Source organism: Eschrichtius robustus, chromosome 3 (genome assembly GCF_028021215.1).
Source record: "Eschrichtius robustus isolate mEscRob2 chromosome 3, mEscRob2.pri, whole genome shotgun sequence".
In the NCBI taxonomy this organism is placed as follows: domain Eukaryota; kingdom Metazoa; phylum Chordata; class Mammalia; order Artiodactyla; family Eschrichtiidae; genus Eschrichtius; species Eschrichtius robustus.
This window is the reverse complement of record NC_090826.1, coordinates 78408632-78432656: the sequence shown is the minus strand read 5'-3', so window position 1 is coordinate 78432656 and position 24025 is coordinate 78408632. Positions and strand designations below refer to the sequence as shown.

At 34.3% G+C, this 24025-nt stretch overlaps 1 protein-coding gene across 1 annotated transcript in view; it reads right to left on the bottom strand.

Moving 5' to 3' along the window:
* The window catches only part of PKN2 (protein kinase N2), a 121765-nt gene that overhangs the window by 45879 nt on the left and 51861 nt on the right, over window positions 1-24025 (bottom strand). Inside the window, exons 3-6 of the mRNA XM_068540246.1 lie at window positions 21658-21812; window positions 14228-14345; window positions 13749-13894; window positions 13445-13658 (exon numbers count right to left, since the gene is read on the bottom strand). Coding sequence (XP_068396347.1) covers window positions 13445-13658; window positions 13749-13894; window positions 14228-14345; window positions 21658-21812 — 633 coding nt within the window. The remainder of the gene's footprint in view (window positions 1-13444; window positions 13659-13748; window positions 13895-14227; window positions 14346-21657; window positions 21813-24025) is intronic.

The window sequence follows — 24025 nt, the reverse complement described above, 5'->3', positions numbered from 1 at the left end:
GATAATGGTGGCTCAAGTATATGTATTTCCTAAAATTTTTAAACTATACTTAAAATCGGTGAAAATTTATACACTATAGTATATAAATTATGTCCCAATAAAGATTCTAAGCATGAGGGGAAACTTCAATCTTATGTTTGGTTAGGCTATGGAAATCTTATCTTACTATAAAGTATTAAGGCAGATTAAGTATAATGGAAATCATTTCAATTCTGGTTCAAAAGAAACAACTTGTGTCTGTGTGTTTTATTTGTTTTTTTGTTGTTGTTAAGGTAGCAAACTTAGTTCATTTCCACTGTAAATGCTCAGATGTAAAAGTCATCCTGGGAAAACTGTAAACATCTGGTTACTACTTCAAACCCTGGTAGCTTATTAAATATTTTAGTAATTTCAATGTATTAGGAGATGACAATGTTCAACACCTGCTTTCATTTAGAATAAAACCTGGAGGGATTTAAGATCTTTATTAAGTATCTAGAAGTTTCTTTCTTTTATGAGGTGACACAATTGCTATTGCATATAACCATATAAGAAGTGGCTTAAAATTACCTTTTTTACTTTTATAACCCATAATATGAAATTTTAAAAACAAGCAAATCCAAGAAGTAAATGTTTGTGTTCATAAGCAATAGCTAAAATTCCATTAGAAGAAGTAAATACTTTTTTGTTTCTTTTAACTTTCTGGAAAAACTGTTTTATATCAATTTTACTAATTCAGTATTTCATCTTGGTACAATTAACTTTTCTTTAATTCTGAGGAATCTTCTTTTATAAAAACTAGTAAATGTCTCAAAATTTGGACTAAAAATTAAATTATACTTTATATCAAAGTAATTTGCAAATTTTAGTATTATAATCATACAACCACAAAAGAAACCAGAGCATAAATGAGATAAACCACAAATAATAGCATATAGTAAAAACTCAGGACAGCAAATACTCCTACTACTTATCTATGCTAATCCTTTATCATGTCTAATCCTTTATTAATATCACTACTATTTCTCTTCCTAGTTAACTCCATATTTAGTTTAAGGTCCAGTAGATAAAGGAATTTTTTAAAACACCAAAATATCTTAAGAATTATAAGATACTTCCTTTTAGACTGGTGATTTACATCACTATGAGTAAAGTTCATTAAGGGAATGAAGAACAGGGAAAGAGAGAACTAAAAAGAGGTTAAAGAGTTGGGAAGAGCAACCAACCAGAATAGAAAAGGAAAATAATTTCCAGCCGTATCAGCTGATTTTCCAAAATGTGGCTTTATTACTTTTCTAAAACTACTGTTTAACAACCATACTTTAACCAATGGATCATTCTGAAACTCTTGAATATTAAAAATATGTTCAGCCCTGAGCCATAAGATGGTGAAACTTAGATGTACAGTCCCTGCCTTATTATCAAATGACATTTACCAAATATCTACTGAGTGTATAAAGTATCTTGTGATAGGGGTTAAGATTACATGTAGGTAGATGACAAGGTCTTCATAGGTCTATATCCCAGTTTAGATTAAAAAAAAACCCAAAAAACAGTAAGAAGATGGATAATAAGTCAAAGACATTAAATAAGCACTCTGCACTAACCAGATTAATTGTGATAGAAGATTCATGGTAGGAGTTATAGAAGATGTGGCTGGAAAGATAAATGCTTTATTTTATTTACTTATTTTTTTAATTGGAATACAGTTGATTTAAAATGTTGTGTTAGTTTCAGGTGTACAACAAAATGAATCAGTTATACATATACATACATCCACTCTTTTTTAGATTCTTTTCCCATATAGGCCATTATACAGTACCGAGTAGAGTTCTCTGTGCTATACAGTAGGTCCTTATTAGTTATCTATTTTATATATAGTAGTGTGTATATGTCAGTCCCAATCTGCCAATTTATCCCTACTCTCCCTTTCCCCCAGTAACCATAAGTTTGTTTTCTACATCTGTAACTCTATTTCTGTTTGGTAGATAAGTTCATTTGTACCCTTTTTTTAGATTCCTCATATAAGCAATACCATGATATTTGTCTTTCTCTGTCTGATTTACTTCACTCAATATGACAATCTCTAGGTCCATCCATGTCACTGCAAATGGCATTACTTCGTTCTTTTTTATGGCCCAGTAATATTCCACTGTACATATGTACCACATCTTCTTTAACCATTCCTCTGTTGATGGTCATTTAGGTTCCTTCCATGTCCTGGCTATTGTAAATACTGCTGCAATGAATATTGCAGTGCATGTATCTTTTGAATTATGGTTTTCTCCAGATATATGCCCAGCAGTGGGATTGCTGGATCATATGGTAGCTCTGTTTTCATTTTTTTAAGGAACCTCCATGCTGTTCTCCATAGTGGCTGTACCAGTTTACATTCCCACCAACAATGTAGGAGGGTTCCTTTTTCTCCACACCCTCTCCAGCATTAACTGTTTATAGATTTTTTTGATGATGGCCATTCCAACGAGTGTGAGGTGATACCTCATAAGATAAATGCTTTAAATATTTAAAATACAATGGAGAATTTCGAACAGAGGTTCCCAAGCTTTCTCGTTTCATGATACCCTAATGTCTCAATTTTTTCATTGTGCTTCTAGTCTGAACAATGTACCTAACAGTTCTGTTTCATAAGATATTGTAACAAATTAATTAATAACTATTTGAAAAATAATATATGTAGTTTGAAAGAAAAAAGTAATCTTATTTCATTCTTAAATAACCATGATCACTTCCTAATGAGATGTGTGTATCTATCTATTGTGTGTGTCTATCTATTGTATAACTTATCAAACTTTGGGATTAGATTTGAAAGTGCCACCCTTATCTTCTATTCCATATTGATTTTCCCATAGTAATTATCATTATAGCAGTGAAGGAAAAACCAGGAACACCCAGCTTCATCAATATATGACATAATCAGAAGGCATGTAGTTCAACCTAATGCTGAAACTCCAACTACCTTGAAGCTAGTAGATTAATGGTGATGGTAGGAAGTGAAGTAATACTGTGTTTCCCTCAAAAACTTAAAATATCCTGTTGTACCCTCGTGAATTCATTTTGGCATCCCAGGGTATCTCAGATTTAGGAACTCAGTTTGGTAACTGCAGATTTAAACTGATCTTAATAGTGGCAACAGCATTGTTCAACTGTAAATTTCTCCTTCAAGGTTTAATGTAGAAGTCTGCCGTAATATAAAGCTGATTAATGATACCCAAAGGTACTAGAATGTGATAGTATGCTATGCAATTCTGAAGAACACTTTCATATCCTCAAAATATTTAATGACATTGTTTTTAAGGTAAAGCCCTCTCTGACATTCATATTGATAAGATAATTTAAGGATTTCTGGAGAAGAGGGAGGCCTGTGTATCAAAAATATGCCACATTCACATGGGCCATAAAAACCTTTGTAGGTAATGGTAAGAAAATGGTAGAGTTGCAAAGTCCAAAGGCAGTTTCTGCACAGAAACACAGGAAAACAAACAAACAAATAAAACCAGGAAACTACTTATAATCAACTTTAACAAAAATCTGGGAAACAAAGGTTTACTGCAACCAAGCAAATGCTTGAACAAAAAATGCAATGAATACTTCGTAGGAGAGCTTTCTGGCATTTTAATTTATCTTTGCTTCATCCCTCCTCCCCCACCACCCCCAATGGTTTGGTGATAGTCCTGAAGATAGCAGGCTGCATTCCTGGTACAGGTTCCCGGTGCCAGAGGGAGCAGAGAAGACATCATACTCAAAGAACTGTGGATGCCTGCTTTGACCTCTCTGAAGGCTCCCTGAAGGATTAACAGAAAGGGTTTACCTTTTTTTCACCTAAGAAATCTCTCAGGACAGAGAAATAGCTAATTGGAGGGCATTTAAAGGCAAATGAACCAACCACTGAAGCCGGGAGCAAAGGATATCAGTTGTCTATATTGTTTAATAGACATCCTAGAATCTTGGGGAAAAGCTAGGGAGTAAACTCTTTTAAGGAATAAGAGCTTTGCAATGCTTCCACATGTTACTGGAAAACTAGAAGGCTAGATGCAAAAGGAGACATCCTCAGAAGAGATCTGAAAAGGCCCTAAGCTCGCACATCTGGCAGATCTTCAAGCTCTGTGCAAGCAAAGGCAGAGTTATAAAACGCCTGGGTGAATGTTAAAGGTATGCCTTGGCACACAAACACAGAATTCAGCTGCAAACATGGAAAATTTTCTTTCTGCTTGCAGGCATTTGGAAGTCCAAGCCACAGCAATCAGAGAAGAAAAAGAAATAAAAGGAATACATATTGGAAAAGAAGTAAAACTGTCACCGTTCGCAGATGACATGATACTATACATAGAAAATCCTACAGATGCCACCAGAAAACTAGAGCTAATCCATGAATTTGGTAAAGCTGCAGGATACAAAATTAAGGCAAGAAATCTCTTGCATTCCTATACGTTAACAATGAAAGATCAGAAAGAGAAATTAAGGAAACAATCCCATTTACCATCACAACAAAAATAATAAAATACCTAGGAATAAACCTACCTAAGGAGGCAAAAGACCTGTACTCGGAAAACTATAAAACACTGATGAAAGAAATTAAATATGATACAAATAGATGGAGAGATATACCATGGTTTTGGATTGGAAGAATCAACATTGTGATAATTATTACACTACCCAGGGCAATCTACAGATTCAATGCAATCTCTATCAAATGACCAAGGGAATTTTTCCCAGAACTAGAACAAACAATTTTACAATTTGTATGGAAACACAAAAGACCCCAAATAGCCAAAGCAATCTTGAGAAAGAAAAACGGAGCTGGAGGAATCAGGCTCCCTGACTTCAGCCTATGCTACAAGTATAGTAATCAAGACAGTATGGTACTGGCACAAAAACAGAAATAGAGATCAATGGTACAGGATAGAAAATCCAGAGATAAACCCACACACCTATGGTCACCTAACCTATGACAAAGGAGGCAAGAATATGCAATGGAGAAAAGACAGTCTCTTCAATAAGTGGTGTTGGGGAAACTGGACAGCTACATGTAAAAGAATGAAATTAGAACACTATCTAACACCATACACAAAAATAAACTCAAAATGGATTAAAGGCCTAAATGTAAGGCTGGAGACTATAAAACTCTTAGAGGAAAACATAGGAAAAACACTCTTTGAAGTGTTTTGAAGTGTTTGAAACACTCAAATCACAGCAAGATCTTTTTTGACCCACCTCCTAGAGTAATGAAAATAAAAATAAAAATAAACAAATGGGGCCTAATTAAACTTAAAAGCTTTTGCACAGCAAAGGAAACCATAAACAAGATGAAAAGACAACCCTCAGAATGGGAGAAAATATTTGCTAATGAAGCAACTGACAAAGGATTAATCTCCAAAATATACAAACAGCTCATGCAGCTCAATATCAAGAAAAACAAGCAACGCAATAAAAAAAATGGGCAGAAGACCTAAATAGACATTTCTCCAAAGAAAACATACAGATGGCCAAGAGGCACATGAAGAGATAGATGCTCAACATCACTAATTATGAGAGAAATGCAAGTCAAAACCACAATAAGCTATCACCTCACATTGGTCAGAATGGCCATCATCAAAAAATCTACAAACAATAAATGCTGGAGAGGATGCGGAGAAAAGGGAACCCTCTTGCATTATTGGCGGGAATGTAAATTGATACAGCCACCATGGAGAACAGTATGGAGGTTCCTTAAAAAACTAAAAATAGAACTACCATATGACCCAGCAATCCCACTACTGGGCATATACCCTGAGAAAACCACAATTCAGAAAGACACATGTACCCCAATGTTCATTGCAGCACTATTTACAATAGCCAGGACACGGAAACAACCTAAATGCCCATTGACAGATGAATGGATAAAGATGTGGTACATATATACAATGGACTATTACTCAGCCATAAAAAGAAACCAAATTGGGTCATTTGTAGAGATGTGGATGGACCCAGAGTCTGTCATACAGAGTGAAGTAAGTCAGAAAAACAAATATCGTATATTAATGCATATATGTGGAACCTAAGAAAAATGGTACAGATGAACGTATTTGCAAGGCAGAAATAGAGATGTAGACATAGAGAATGGACATGTGGACACAGAGGGGGAAGGGGAAGGTGGGATGAATTGGGAGACGAGGTTTGACATAAATACACTACCATGTGTAAAATAGATAGCTAGTGGGGACCTGCAGTATAGCACAGGAAGCTCAGTTTGGTGCTCTGTGATGACCTAGATTGGTGGGATGGGGGAGAGGGGGGAAGGGAGGTCCAAGAGGGAGAGGATATATGTATACATATAGCTGATTCACTTTGTTTTACAGCAGAAACTAACACAACATTGTAAAGCAATTATACTCCAATTAAAGAAAAAAAAAAGTCTGTCAAAACACTAGTTGACCACTAACTTAATGGAGACTTCAGTGACCACACATGACAAAAAATACAGTCTTTAGCAAATAAAGTCACTAAACAACTACACCCTGTTTCAAACAGCAATAAGAAATTATAGAAAAGGGGAGTATCTTCCAGTTACACATTATAATATTCACCATATCCAGCTTTCAATAAAAAATTATGAGGCAAGCACAGAAATAAGAGAGTACGGCCAATTCACAAGCAAAGCAGAAATTCACAGAAGCTATCCCTGAGGAAGACATTGGATTTACTAAACAAAGACTCTATACCCACTGTCTTACATATGGCCAAAGCTTATATGTGGTCAAAGACCTAAAAGAAACCAAAAGGAAAAAGAGAGAATGGTATTTCAACAAATAGGGAATATTAATAAAGATACAGAATTTATAAATAAGAACCAAATAGAAATCCTGGAACTGAAAAGTACACTAACTGGAATTTTAAAAGTTTACTAGAGATGTTCAACAGCAGATCTGAGCATCCAGAAGAATAAGAAAACTTAAAGATAGCTGAACTGAAGTATCTAGTCTTACGAACAGAAAGAAAAAAAAATGAAGAAAATTCAATGTAATTCTATGTTACTTCAATAATTGGGGAATGAGGGACATTACATGAAGGGAAACATTGATAGGAACTACAGCTGACTTCTCATAGTATTGGGTTGGTCAAAAAGTGCCTCCGGTTTTTAAATAAAAATAAAAGACACATTTCACACTTTCACCAAGAACTTTATTGAACAACATATTCACCCTTTTGTTCCACTACCTTCTGCCATTTTTCAGGGAACTTCATAATTCCATCTTCCCAAAATGTTTTATCTTTTTGAGCAAAGAACTGTTCCAGGTACCTTTTACAGTCTTCCAGGGAATTGAAATTTTTTCGATTAAGAGAATTTTGTGAAGACCTAAATAAATGGAAATATGAAGGTGCACCGTCTGGTGAATACGGCCGATGAAGCAGAACTTCCCAGCCAAGCTGTCACAGTTTCTGCCTGGTCATCAAAGAAACATGCGGTCTTGCATTATCCTGATGGAAGATTATGGTGTTTTCTGTTGACTAATTCTGGACGCTTTTCATCAAGTGCTGCTTTCAGTTGGTCTAACTGGAGCAGTACTTGCTGGAATTAATCGTTTGGTTTTCTAGAAGGAGCTCATAATAGAGAACTCCCTTCTAATCATACCATATATACAACATCACCTTCTTTGGATGAAGACCAGCCTTTGGTGTGGTTGGTGGTGGTTCATTTTGCTTGCCCCACGATCTCTTCTGTTCCACATTATTGTACATATCCACTGTTCATTGCCCATCACAATTTGTTATAAACACAGAACACTTTCATTACGTTTAAGTAGAGAGTCGCAGGCAGAAATACAGTCAAGAAGGTTTTTTTCATTTAACTTATGTGGAACCCAAACATCAAAGCGATTCACATAACCAAGCTGGTGCAAATGATTGTCAACACTTGATTTGGTTATTTTGAGTATGTCGGCTATCTCCCGTGTGGTATAACATTGATTCTTCTCAATTAATGTCTCGATTTGATCACTATCAACTTCAACTGGTCTACCCGACCACGGAGCATCGTCCAGTGAGAAATCTCCAGCATGAAACTTTGCAGACCACTTTTGACATGTTTCATCAGTCACAGCACCTTCTCCATACACTGCACTGGCGTTTCAGTTCCGTTTTAACCTTTCTTGAAATAATAAAGCATAATATGCCGAAAATGTTGCTTTTTTCTTCCATCTTCAATATTAAAATGGCTACACAAAAATTCACCAATTTTGATAAGTCTTTTTTAAAATGCACGCTGATATAATAGCTGCACATACAATCTAACAAAATTGTTTCGAATGAAGTTAAAGACAACTAAGTGCTACTAGAGCGATCTTATGGAAAAAAACAAACAAAACTTTTGGCCAACCCAATAGAAAGAGGAAAGCTAGAAGACAATGAAATCCCATTTTTAAAGAGCTGAAAGGAAAAAAACACCTACAGAGGTTTTCTACCAACAATATTCTTTAAAAATGAAGATGAAATAAACATGAAAAAAGTGGAAAAATTAGACTCTACCACATCTTCACTACAATAAATGCTAAAAGAAATGGCTATGGGTTAAAGGAAAATTCTAACAGGAAATCTCAAGTACAACAAGAATAAGTGAAGAACAACAGTAAGGATAAATGAGCCATTAGATATAAAGAACAATGTTTTGTTTTGTTTTTTGAAAAAATACTTTGTAACAAAGTAAAGTACAGTTGACCCTTGAACAATGTGGGGGTTAGGGGCACTGACCCTTCTCGCAGTCGAAAATCCACATGTAGCTTAACAGTAGGTTCTCCATATCTGTAATCCCACACTCACAGATTCAATTAACCATGGATCATGTATATCCTTAAAGTTCTTAGCTCTTTAAAGTAAAAACAACACTAGAAGATGTACAGTGGAACCTTGAACAACATGGGTTTGAACTGTGCAGGTCCACTTACACGTGAATTATTTTTCACTAGATACATAACTACAGTACTGTATGATCCACAGCTGGTTGAGTTCACAGACACGGAGGGCTGACTGTGAAGTTATATACAGATTTGTGACTGCACAGAAGGTCGGTGCTCCTAACCCCAGTGTTGTTCAAGGGTCAGCTGCAGATTAAGGCACAGGTAGAAGTAAAATATATTACAATGAGGATAAACAGGGTGAAGTGGAAGAATTTGCAAATATTTCTCCATAAAATTTTTAAACTGATTTGGAAGAGAGTACATTATGATCACAGACTGTAATAAGTTCAATATGCATACTTGAATCTCTAAAGTAAACAATAAACACACCACACACACACACACACACACACACACACAGGCATAATTAAAACACTGTTATGGGACATGAAAAGGAATAATGGAACGATTTGCTTCAAAAACAACTACAAAGGGCAGGAAATGATGAACAGAGAAAAAAGAGTAAATGCAATTCAAACATCAAGATTGTAGAGTTAAATACATATCAAGAATAATATTAAAAGGACAGTTTATAAAGGGTACATGGAAACCTTTGAGGGTTGATATGACAAAAGTTATCAAATTGTACATATCAGATATGTGCAGTTTATGTATACAAATAAAGCTGTTAAAAAATATAAGACTAACAACTTCAATTAGACTTTCAGGTTAGATAAAAAGAGACATCTATATGATGTACATAAAATATATCACTTTAAGTAGAAAAGAACAAACAGGTTGAAAATAAAAGGATGGAAAACTTCATTAGGTTACCTTAGGCATAAAAAGGATAGTATGGCTCTACTAATATCAAACAAAGTAAACTGTAAGTCTATTTTCAGAGACAAAAGGAAATATTTATAATGATAAAAGAGTAAGTTGATCAGTAAGACATAAAGCTAAATGTGTATGCTACTAATTAAAAACAAGACAAAGCAAAGCAAACAGGAGGTAAAACTCAACAGACTTAAAAATGGTTTGCAATCGACCTAACCAATTTGACACCTGGCTTAATGATGTTAAGAGACTTTATGAGAACTTCTCTTTGAGCTCTACTAAAGCCAGGTTTTTGGAGAGATCTTGGTGTTCATGTTTATGAACAGGCTCATGGGAGGCTGCTGGTGGGAGGACTCCCTGAGTTCTGCTGCTTGTCTCTGCTTCATAATATCTGATATTCATGAAAGCTGATGCTTGTTTCTGTGTTTACATCTGTGTCTCTGAGCCCCCCCCCCAAAATGTCTGTACATCAATAAACACTTGTTCTACACAAACAAATAAACAAAAAAACCAGAGACTAGGCGACTTCTGGGATACCACAAAGACTACAAAAATACACGTTATGGGGATCCCAGAAGGAGAGAAGAGAGAAAACGGCAGAAAGAATATGTGAAGAAATGATGGCAGAAAACTTCCCAAATTTGATGAATGACATGAATCTACACATCAAGAAGCTCAAAGAATCCAAGTAAAATAAACTCAAAAGAAATTACCATTCTGAGATGCGTTATAATCAAATTGTGAAAACCAAAGACAAAAGGGAATATTGAAAGCAGCAAGAGAGAAGCAACTCATCACTTAGAAAGAATCCTCAATAAGTTTAAAAGTTGATTCTTCATCAGATAGCATAAAGGCCAGGAGGGAATGGGAGGACATTTTTAGAATGCTGAAAGAAAAAAGCTTGTCAACGAAGAATTCTATGTATGCAAAACTAACCTTCAAAAATGAAGAAAATAAGCGATTCCCAAATAAGTCTTATCACTAGCAGACCTTCCTAGAAGAAGTGCTAAATAAAACAAGTCATCCAGACTGAAATGACAGGACACTAGACAGTAACTTGAAATCACAGAAAAAATAACACCAGTAAAACTAACTATATAGGTAAATTAAAAGGCCAGAAAAGTCGGAAAGAGAAAAACAAATAACGTATGCTAATGCATATCTATGGAATCTAAAAAAAAAAAAAAAAAAAATGGTACTGATGAATCTAGTTGCAGGGCAAGAATAAAGAGGTAGACACAGAGAATGGACTTGATGACATAGGGTGGGAGAGCAAAGCTGGGATGAAGTGAGAGTAGCATCAACATATATACACTACCGGATGTAAAACAGTTGGCTGGTGGGAAGCAGCAGCATAGCACAGGGAGATCGACTCAGTGCTTTGCGATGACCTAGACGGGTGGAATAGGGAGGATGGGAGGGAGGCTCCAGAGGGAGGGGATATGGGGACATGTGTATGCATATGGCTGATTCACTTTGTTGTGCAACAGAAACTAACACAGTATTGTGAAGCAATTATACTCCAATAAAGATTAAAAAAAAAAATATATATATATATACACACACACACACACACACACACACATACAGAAAAGGAAACAAGGAGAGAATAAAAAAGGTAAACTAGAAAAATTCAATCAAACACAAAAGAAAGCAAAAGAATTCAGGAAAAAAAGATTAAGACTTACAGAAAACAATTAGCAAAATGGCTGATGTAAGCTTTTTTTGTTCTATAATAATGAATTTGGCTGGTTTATTTCCCTGGTTCTTAAGAGGGAGCTTTTAAACCCTTGCAATTTCCCTAGTAATAGCAGCATCTTTCTTATTCACGGTGGACTCCTTAGACCACATGTGAGTTTATGCTAACAAAGTGACTCTTGGTAGGCCCATACACAGTTCCAGAATGGGGGCTGGCTATACCATAAAGACCAACTACATAGTTAGAGGGCTAGTGCTTTGAGCCACATATCAACCTGACCGCTGGTCTTTCAGAAAAAGGTGGGGGGCTGGAGATTAACTTCAATCAAAGTGGCCAATGATTCAATCACTCCTATGTAATAAGGCCACAAAAAAAATTCTGAATACTCACAGCTAAAGTAAGACTCCTGGCTGGGGACACAAACTGATGTTCTGAGAGGGTGCTGCATGCTGAAAGCAAGGAAACTTTAGGTACCCTGCCAGATCTCTCCCTAAGTGTCTCTTCTTTGGTCCTAATTTGTAGCCTTTATAAGAAAACTGTAACTGTAAATATAGAGCTTTCCTAAGTTCTGTGAGTTGCTCTATGGAATTACTGAGCATGAGGTGGTAGTAGGAACCCCTGAATTTGCAGCCAGTTGGTCAGAAGTGTGAGTGTTTGGGGGAAACTCTAAGCTTGCAGCTTGTGTCTGAAATGAGGACAGTCTTGTGGGGGACTGTGCCATTAACCTATGAAATTTGACCTAACTCTGGGGAGTCAGCGTCAGAATTGCATTACACTTTATCAGTAATTATCTTAAACATATATGGATTAAACTGCTCAAATTAAAGGCAGAGAATGGCAGAATGGATTAAAATACATAAATAAACCCAAACCATGATCAAATTATATACTGTCTAAAAGAGACTCATTTTAGATCCAAAGACACAATCAACTGAATGAGAATGAATAGAAAAAGATATTCGTGTAAACAGTAACCAAAAGAGAACTGGAATGGGTACACTAACGTCAGACAAAATACTTTAAATCCAAAATTGTTACAGGAGAAAAAGGATATTATATTTTGATAAAACAGTCAATCCATTTAGAAGATATAAAAATTATAAACATATATGCACTTAACAGAGCCTGAAAATATATGAAGCAAAAATTTACATAACTGAAAGGAGAAATAGGAAAGTCTACAAAAATAGTTGGAGACTTCGCTACCTCACTGTCATTAATGGACCTAGTAGGATGGTAATAATAAAAAAAAAAAAGGGAAAATAACAAGTGTTGTTGAGGATGTGGAGAAATTGGAACCCCTGTCAATGTAAAATGATGCAGCCCCCATGGACAACAGTTTGATGGTCCCTCAAAAATATAAACATAAAATTACCATATGACCTAGTAATTATACATCTAGGTATATTCCCTAAATAACTGAAAACAGGTGTTCAAACAAAAACCTGCACACAAATATTCATAGAAACACTATTCACAGTAGTCAAAAGGTGGAAACAACCCAAATGTCCATCAAACAGATAAATCAAACCAGATATATACCTGTACAACAGAATATTACTTAGCCATAAAAAGGAATGAAATAGTGATACATGTTACAAGAAGAATGAACCTTGAACAGTACAGAAAGTGAAAGAAGTCAGACACAGAAAGCCACAAATTATATAACTCCATTTATAGGAAACATCTATAATAGACAAATCTATAGAAACAGAAACCCAATAGTGATTGCTAGGGGTTGAGGGGAAAGGGGGAATCGGGAATGACTACTTAATGGGTACTGAGTTTCCTTCTGGGGTGATGAAAATACCCTGGAAATAGAAACTGGTTATAGTTATACAACAGCATGTATATACTAAATGCCTATGAGTTGTGTATTTTAAAATGGTTAAAATAATAAATTTTGCTATGTGTATCTTACCACAATATTTAAAAATTCTGTGAACACATTTTAATTCATTTATTAAACTAGAACCAGATGTAGATTAAAAATGCACGAAAAATAAAAAAAAAAATCAGGATGATATATGCTACATACCTGTTAGTGCTGCTGGTTTGGATAGGGTACTATATTGGTTTTGTGTAGATATCATACTTTGACGTGGACTTAGTGTTGGTGATGCAACAAGTGAAAGCTCCTCAATAATAATACTGCTTTTGGGATGATTTTTGGGAAGTTCATTTAATCTTTGCTCTAATGAATACTTCAAAAGGTCCAACTTCTGACTTGATTCATTAAATCTTGCTTGAGCCTTAAACAGGGAAAAGACAATGGTGTCATTTAAATAGTTATATTCTTTGACTAATATATTTATTAAGTTAAAATTTTTATTTAAAATTACTTCTGAAAGTGCTTTTCTGTCTGTTACTTTTCCTGAGCCAAGTAATTTCATTACATTCTTTGCACCTTCTGCTACTGCAAACTCTATCCTAAAATGATGCCTTAATTCTTCCATCCGAAGTTCAAGAGGACTTATGACAGGTTTGGCTAGAGGGGGACAAAAAAAAAAAAAGTTAATTGAACCATTTATTTGACTTTCTAATATGTAGGGATTAAAACTCAAGAAAAAGAAATAAATTCTTACAACATTAAAAGTTAGTTCTTAAAAGTCAATAAACACTGAAGTAAATACTTAATAGACACAATATTAAAATACAGTCTTTCATTTTAGCCATCAAAACTCAAAGATAAAAACTCAAGATAAAAAAACAGAATGCCTCGTCCTCCTTAATTTTGAACCACCACTTCTTTCCTTAAAATTTATTTAGCACTATATATGCCCATAATAATAAGAATGATAATTTATCTCTGTTCCATCACCATTATCAAAAGCCAATTCATTGGTCTGGACTGCCTGAAGAATCTGCATTCGTATCACTTCTATTTTTGTCTTGCTGTCTTGGAGCAGCTGTTGAGCTGTGCCATGGAGTTTCCGATCCTATTAAGAATAAGTTTGAAAAGGTAAGCAGATACAGAGACAAATAAACCATTTTTATAATTTCTAAGTAAGATCAAATGACATCAGCAAGTGAAAAACAAGGGTCAAAAGAATACTGTGAGCTCTATAATATATATACTTGGGGTAGATACATTTATTTTGAAAAGCATCAAACTGATAGGGTGAAAAATAAGAAAAACAACTCCATCAGTTAAAAGTTAGGGAGTAAGTTATAGTGAATAAACTTCTATCATGTCTAAAGACTTCAAGAAAGGCCCTGATAAGTGAAATAATGTTACTGTCCTACCTCCCAGTTTAGTTCCAGTAATACTGAATCACAAAAAACTTACCATTTAACGACCCACCCAAAGATGTCCATGTGGCAATCCCCAGAACCTTGTGAATGTTACCTTACATGTGAAAGGGAAATTAAGATAGCAGATGGAACTGAGGTTGTTAATCACCCAATCTCAAAATATAGAGGTTATCCTGGATTATCCAGATGGACCCAATGTAATCATAAGGGTCCTTAAATGTAGAAGAGGAAGGCAGAAGAGGAGGTCACATGAGAAGAACCGGAGCCACTGTTTCTGGCTTCAAAGACAGAGGAAGAGGGCCACGAGCCAAGGAATATGGGCAGCCTCTAGAAGATGGAAAGGGTAAGGAACCGAATTTTCTCCTACGTCCTCCCGAATGTGAAATCCATTTCGGACTTCTCAATTATAAAACTGTAATGTAATAAATTTGTGTTGTTTTAAGCCACTAAATTTGTGATAATTTGATACAGCAGCCACAGAAAACTAACATAGGATTTTTTTCAAAAGTTTCATGAGAAAAGTAACAGAAGTTAATGCCATCTCCTACTTAGTTATATTAGTTGTCAAAGTCTAGCAGGCTTCAATCCACAAAAAAGAAATGATAAAACTAAGCATCAAGTTAGGAAGCACTTATTCACAAGAAAGACCAATTTTTGCATATTATTTAAGCATCTCTACTTTTATCACTGAGGCAGTCAGTATTAATCTGGAAATAAAATAGAATACAATCAACCTATATTCTCCAGAAGACTCAAATCTACTAGCTAAGAGACAAGCATCAGATGTGCAGCATCATATCAATAAATCAAACACACACAGTATATCATGACACTGAATTAAGGGGAGGATGGAGACACTTGTGATGGGAGAGACAATATATACGAGGAAAAAAAGTGAACTGAAATATATCACGTTTAACACCAATACAACACATTAAAAAAGTGAGCTGATATATATCACATTAAACACCAATATAACAAGTTAAACACGTTATATACAGTGGAGGAAAAAGCAATTAGCAAATTTATGAATTTTTCTTTCATTTCTCTCCTGTTCCCATGGTCACTCATTTAGGAAAGAGTTTCTGGTCAGATTTTGTTCTTTATTAAATAAAATATTTGGATTTCACATTGAGTTGGGCTTAAATAGTTTACTAAGTCCCTTAAATATTCATTTACAACATGAAGCACACACACACACACTATACTTTTTTAAAATTATGCTTTACCATTAAGAACACTAGCTTGAATCTGGTGTTTGTCTATGACTCATTAGATATGCTTTTATGAATATACCTATTAACCTTCCAAATTTAAAATAAAAATAAAAATAAAATAAATAAAAATAAAATAAAATAAAAATAAAATAAAATAAAATAAAAATAAAATAAAAATAAAAATAAAATAAAATAAAATAAAAATAAAATAAAAATAAAAATAAAAATACTTTTTAATTCCTCTTTAAAGTCTGAAATAACTTTTCTATTTCTCTGAGACCAGACTAGAGTAAGAGAAAACGTTAGTATTTCAAAACTCCTAATTTAATGGGACAAATAGGTTTCTTGAAGAAACTATGTAAGCAGGGATACCATTCTCTAAAATACAGAGCTTCTGTAAGCATTAGATAAAACTAAAATTATATTGTCTAGCATATGATTGGCATTAAAATGTTCTCTTTTAGAGGAATAAAAATAATGATTAATTATAGGATCTCAATGAAGTTCTAATGTAAAAGTATAAATATTTATATATGCTTTTCAATTAAGCTACTCCTTTAATTATTTTATCACTATGCGAAAAGACAGTAGTTCTGTCATTTACTTCTTTAGAAATGCCTTTCTTAACTATTTCAATTCAACGTGCAAGGAAAAGCATTTGTATTTCATTTTAAAAAGTAAATGATTTTTCCCACACAGATTTCTGGAAGATGTGCATAGATGTCAAAGTATGATAAAGGTTTTTAAAACTGACATTGGATATTACCTATCACAGGCAATTTACAGTTACTACATGTCAGTCTTATGCTTTCCAGCATTCAATGAATTTTTATTGTCAGTTTTATGCTTTCAGGCATTCAATGGATTTTTGTGTTGAGCACCTAGTATGTTGAAGACAAGAGTTAAAGCTAGATCCAAAGCATATGAACTGGTTTATATATTAGAGAAATACTGGCTTTTATGCTAAAACTATGAGAAGATTTTTACATATACAGGTTGAACCATATGAACATGCCAATATCTGATTCTGAACTAAAAAAACAGCAATTTCATATGGTTCAAACTAACAGACTAGATAAAGTTAACTATTAGTAATTAGCATACTACATTCTACAAATAATTATATTTCAAATGTACAATATTTTACAATTATAAATAAAAATAAAGTACATTTTATATTTTCAAATTATATTCTTTTATTTTATAAAAAATAACTTTTTGTTTTAAAAGTCATAGTGTGATATTGTAAATAATAAAGTATACTATACACACAGCTTTCAGAAATAAATAAACCAAACATTATCTTTATTTTTCTATCACATATTTATGGCTTACTTTCCATGAATTAAATGTTGCCACATCCAGTAAAAATACAAAGATTAATCAGTTAGAATGTTACCTTTATCTATAAAACTTATAGTTTGAAGAGATACAGATATTATTATATGTAACAGAAAGTTAAAAGTAGTCACAGAAAAATTCACAGGAAGATGGGATCAGTTTTAGTGGAAGGAATCCAGAAAAATTTTGTGAGCTTTTAATATAGGTAAGACTGGAATATGTCAATTTTGGAAAATCTGAGAAAGGGAGGCCTAGATAGATGGTCCAGTACTTTCAAATGAGGAAACAGAAAAGACTTGGAAGCATTTAAAAAAAGAAAAAAAAAGTGATAGAGGCTAGAAAGAACCCCAGATATTAATAAATAGCTTAGTTTGTCATATGAATATATGAACAGGAAACATTTCTTCAGCATGTCTTATCAAGTCCTCAGAGATTATTCTGAAAACCAGTGGTACTACTTAGCCATGAAATTTACATTCTAATGTTGAAAATAGATGATAAAGAAATTGATTGTATAAATTATTATTTCAGGTAGTGGTAATGCAGTGAAAGGGATAAGGAAAGACATGGGTTGCTATTTTACATAGGATAGTAATGAAGAGCTTGCTGAAGTGGCAGCATCTGAGTAGAGATTGTAATGAAGTGAGAGAGAAAGCCATGAAAGTACTTGGGAGAAGAGCTATCTAGGCAGAGACAGTAAATGCAAAGACCCTGAGGTAGAAGTGTCCTTGTTATGTCCAAAAGATAGCAAAGAAGTCAATATGGCTAGAGGGTAATGAGAGAAAATGAAAGAGTTTTGGAAGATAAAATTGGAAGGTAGCCAGGGGTAAATCATGTATGAACTTGCAGAATCACAGTAAGGACTCTGGATTTTGTTCTAAAATAGCTAGAAAGCCACTGGAGGGTTTTGAACAAGCGTGTGAAAATATCTGACTTACCTTTTGAAAGGACAACTCTGGCTATAAAATGTACAGGGGTAATAATTTTATCATACAGAATCCAATAACCAGAGTTCTGAAGAGGACTATCTACTGCCAAGCTGAGTTAATCATACCTATCACTAAATTTGCTCCCCATTATGAATATACCTATCGTTGTGAAGGATACCACCATTCATCAGTCTGTTCACATAACCAATCTAAGAATCATCTTCAATTCTTCCTTCTTCCTCATATCCAGACATCACATACTTATTCTACCAAAATTGCTTGACTCTCTCTTCTTTGCTTTCATTGCTGTTACAAGAGGCATTAAGCATGTTTAACCTGGACTACCACAAAAGCCTCCTTAAACTTGCTGCCTGTAGACTTGACCCTCTCTAATTAATTCTTCAAGTCTGAGGAAGATGGATGTGAACTTTCTAAACTGTAAATCTGATCGTGTATTTTCTTTGCTAAAAGTCTTTCAGCAACTCCCTACACCTTATAAGATAGAATCTCAACTGCTTAACTGTGTACAAAGTACTTTATAATCTGGTTTGTCTTTCATTATGCTACACCTCTCACTATACTTCATTTGCTTAAAGCTCTTCTGGTGGGGAACAGAAAAAGTTCTGTTTGACTCATCTGAAGGACCTTTCCCAAATAAAATGTGTCTTTCTGGAGATTCAGATGTTACCCCAGTAGGGCATGGCCTTTCATTGAAAATAACTGCTAGAGTTGATGACTGTTACCATTAGAAGTGCATCCTACCTACCCTCAGGTATGTCGGATAAGAAATTGCCATACGAAAGCACTTCCTTAGAGCAAGCCACTCTATCCCACAGTTCCTTAGCCTGTATATACTGGGCTTACCCACATCACTATCTCTAGAAAGTAATTCCTTCTTAAACTCTAAATCATCCTTCAAATCTTATACTAAGACTTTAATTATTTCTTCTGATAGTTAAGTGATTCTTCTCCACTGTGCTTCTAAGTAACTTGAACATACCACTATTATATAATTGTAGTTATTTACAAGTGAGATCTGCTTTTTAGTGTGTCTCTTGAAAGGAGGATATTATCTGTTGAGTACCTACTACGTATAAGACACTACTTTTATAATATTCATACTCCAGAGCCCAGCATAATAGTTATCAAACTGTTAACTCCTTAATGACTAAATTAATATTCTACATAACTTCAATGTACAACTTTCCCTATTCTCATAAAGATATACTTTGACCCTATGAGAGGTTTAAAGATGAGAAATGAAACAGTTACGACCAAATCTCGACAAGAATAACTGGCAGGCCTACCTCAGAGACTATAGCAGCTGTTAATATGCTCTGGACCTCCACTTGACCCCTTCTCAAATTAATGGACCTCCTAATTAAAAATAAAAGGCTACTGGAACTTATCTATTTGTTTTAGCAGGCTTACTAGTAGCCCTGTTTATTTTGGACTTGTGGTTATCGTAAGTTATCTATTTCCCTTTTAATACATCCGTAAACCTGTTAAATTTGGGAAGGGGGGTTGTTGGTTACAGACCACTTTGAGAATAGAGTGAAACCTATGGCCCTCTTATTCATCCATTTATCAATACACACACTCACTTTTCCTATAACTTCAAAGGACTCATGAACCTCTCAATCTAATCCATCAACCATAGGTTAAAAAACCTTACTCCAGAGGTGTTTTAAATTTAAAACACTCAGCATAATATGGTGCATTCACAGTTCCAAGAACACAGTATTTACCTTAAAAAGAGAAAAAAAGCCCAAAATAACATTTGATAAAAATGAAAAAAAAAAAAACCCCAAACTAAAGGTCAATACTTTTAAACAACAGAAAAACCAACTCTACCATCCCATAATAAATGTTCAAAGTTAGTGAAGTCCCATAATAAATGTTCAAAGTTAGTGAAGTAGTATACTATCAAGTATCGGATCATGTAAGTAATACATCACGTAGGAATAAATACATTTCTCTAAAAATAATTTAGAAATTATTTTGAAATATGGCATATAATTGAACTAATTTTCATAAATAAGTTTAAAAAAATCTTATTTATAACATATACACATTTCTCTCTTTTCAGCGTCTTCACAAATTTCATTTGAATGGGTACGTAGGTTACTTGGCTCCAAGCAAAGATTCCTACTGTCCCCTCCACTCCCCCCAATTTCAAATTCTTCCTAAACTTAAAAAACAAAAAGAAATACCTAAACCTTTTATTCTAAAATTACTTAAGATCTATTAAAATATGGAAGAAACTGATTTGCAGAGGCAAAAATCTTTAAAATAAATGAGTTGAAAGTAGAACGGTGGATTTTATAATAAATCAACCTTTCTAAGACTTTTTGCAAATTATAAAACTATAGAACCTTAGATTGGAAAGAACCTTCATGTTAATCTGGTTCAGTTGTTCCTATCATTTTCTCTTCTACATTATATCTCAGAAAAAGGACACATTCCTATTAGTAACAAGTGTTCCCCATAACACTGGTTTTCAATTAGGAGTTACATGCCCATACCAGATTCCCTGAGAACCCAAAGATCTAGTCCAAACAATCATTAATGATAGAACGTCTTCTCTTTTCATTTGTCCTTTCTTAAAGATCTGTATGTAGTGATGGAAAACTCATTACAGCCCAAACGTTTTTAAATAAATTTTTTGTTTTAGAATAATTTTAGATTTACAGAAAAGTTGCAGTTTTCTGTGGAGAGTTCCTGTGTACCCTTTACTCAGACAATTTTACTTAAAATTTTTTTATTGATTGATTTTGGTAGAAATAATTTTAAAAATAGTATTTTAGAAATCTTTTGTTTCCAATTTGTTATATTGTCAATACACAGATTTGGAGGCTAAAATGATCTCAGAAATCCTAATACAGTGTTTAAACAGCAAAATCATGAAAAGCACAAAATGTGGTACTAAATAGACGATGAAAAGGATACTTGTTTACAGTATAAGAGCTTAAACAAGAAGAGTATCATCTTGTTCAACATCAGCTGTGAACGTTCACATCAGATAACTCAAATTTTTTACCCCTCTGTGCATTGCCCACAAATGACTGTGAAAGTGCCACAAGTACTGATGTTGGGTTTCAAATAAAATGTGTTTTTTTAAAATTAATTAATTAATTTATTTATTTTTGGCTGTGTTGGGTCTTCGTCTCTGTGCGAGGGCTTTCTCTAGTTGCGGCAAGTGGGGGCCGCTCTTCATCGGGGTGCGCGGGCCTCTCACTATCGCGGCCTCTCTTGTTGCGGAGCACAGGCTCCAGACGCGCAGGCTCAGTAGTTGTGGCTCACGGGCCTAGTTGCTCCGCGGCATGTGGGATCTTCCCAGACCAGGGCTCGAACCCGTGTCCCCTGCATTGGCAGGCAGATGCTCAACCACTGCACCACCAGGGAAGCCCCTCAAATAAATTTTATCAGGTAGGTTAATTCACACATGTGGAATCTGTAAATAACAAGGATAGACTGTATACACACTTACATTTATTTACTGTACTTACCTTTGAAGAGCCATTTGAATACATCTGTATCATGTTCTCTGCACCTTGTTTTACTTTAAGTTCTATATCCAGTTGTTTTTGTAAGGCCATCAGTCTATTATTGCTGGTGGAACAACGAGGGTCACTACTGGGAGTATCTGGAGTCCTTGGGCAATCTGTAAGTTAAATAGTATATTAAAAATTATTTACTAGGACCAATTGTTGCTTAAAATTGGAAGTTAATATTTACAAAGAATAAAGAATTACAAGGTTTGAGACGAGCTTGAAGTCACTTAAATGGAATCTCCTTATGCTTTCAGAAAATACAAGAATTCCAAGTCAAGAAAATATTCAAGTAGAGTTGTAGGACTATCTGCCAGGGATACTGTAGAAGTGACTACATTGAGTCTTAAGCTGAGTCAGATCATTGTCCAAAGTTCTTCTAACACAATTACTTTAAAATTAAATCAAATCAATTTGACTAGCATATTTAAGAATTAAACTAAATTCCCTACTTATTACCTGATTGGTTAGAGAACAAAGCATACTCAAAATTATACAAATTCTACTAAAATAATTACCTATACATAGGACTAAGGGTACTTCAAATATAATGCTAGCATTAATTAAAATAATCTAAGTGTATGCATAAAAGCCTTCACGTTTTGCTTTCTACTATGATGGTAGGGGGTGTAGGAAGACCAAAAATTCAAGTCCATTGCTTTTCATAAAGCATACCATGGTGCTTCTATTTTGAAACAAAAACAAAAACTTCAAATAGAACACGCTAATTATTCTCAGTAATCCATTATTGTTGAAACACATCTAATAATTCTACCACGTATCTAAATTTCTTCATATTGAAGTTATTTTGTGTTTTATCCACACCAGGTCTCTAGATAAAAAAAAAAAAAAAGCTAGACTAGGGTAATAGACCTGGTTTAGTTATAAGTAGCTTGGTAATCACCAGAAAACTGCTTAAAGTGCAAGTCATTTAACCATTGTGCTTCAGGGTTCCCTTCTCTCCCTAATAAAAGATGGTGTGACTAACCAATTTTAATAAATATGTTTCATATTTGGTTTTCTACTTCTTTAAAAAAAAAGTCACTAGTTCAAAAACATTTAAACATAACTTGTTAATTAACTTATAAAAATACAGATGCTATGTTAGATACTGATATAAAATAATATTATTTTATCATTTACATACTACTTTACAAGGTCTAAGTCCTGATCTAAGGGCTTTATTGACTCATTAATCCTCATAACAGCCCTGAAACAGGTATTACACCTATATTACTGAAAAGAAAACTAGAGCACAGGGAAGTTAAGAAACTTGCCCAAAGTCATACAGGTAGTAAGTCAGTTCTGTTTGAAAGTCTAGCTTAATAACTGCTGTGCTATGCTGCCTCTTTGCCATTTAAAAGCCTTGTAAACAGCTATACTAAATGCTGTATGTGTGTATACTTACGTATATAACAGTATAATTATACACACACACAAATATGTGTATGTATGCATATTAATCCTTAAAATAACATTTTGAGACAGATATTATCCACACTTTATATATCAGGAAATAGGTAAAGTTACAGTTATTAACTAGGATTCAAATTCAAGAAAGGTTTCTATTGCTACTGAATTCCCAAATTACAAATGAGCTGCTCCAAAAGTTGATTTTTATAAGTTGACATATGCTTAAAGAAAACTACTCTAAAAGGTGTAGATAAGCTTTCAGATCAGGCACACAAAAGAACTACTTAACATATTGCTATGGTCGGAATGTTTGTGTACCCTCAAAATTCATACACTGAAGCTCTTACGTGAGAGTACTTGGAGGTGAGGCCTTTGGGAGGTAATTAGGTCATAAGGGCAGTCTCCCTGTTATGCAAGGATATGGTGAGAAGACACTGTCTACACACCAGGAAGAGGGCCATCACCATAACTCTGATCATGTTGGCACCTTAATCTCAGAGTTCTCAGCCTCCAGAACTATGAGAAATAAATTTCTGTTGTTTAAGCCATCTAGTCTATGGTATTTTGTTAAAGCAGCCTAAACTAAGACATAAATAAATACACACATACACACACACTCTCTCTCTCTCTCTCTGCAGTGGCTGTGCCTAGGTCTGAATCTCAGTTTTGGCACTGAGATTTAGTACAAACCACGTGATACGGGATAAATTACTTAACAGCTCTGTGCCTCAGTTTCCTCATCTGTTAAACAGTGAAAATAACTACCTCACAGGATTATTGTGACTAAATAAGTTATGTGTAAAGAGGTTAGAAAAGGCCATGGTGCATAGTAAATATCCAGTAAACAGTAACTAGTACTAGTCAGTGTACAAGTGTTAAGTATATCTCTGTTGAGTCTATAAATGAAGTGCAC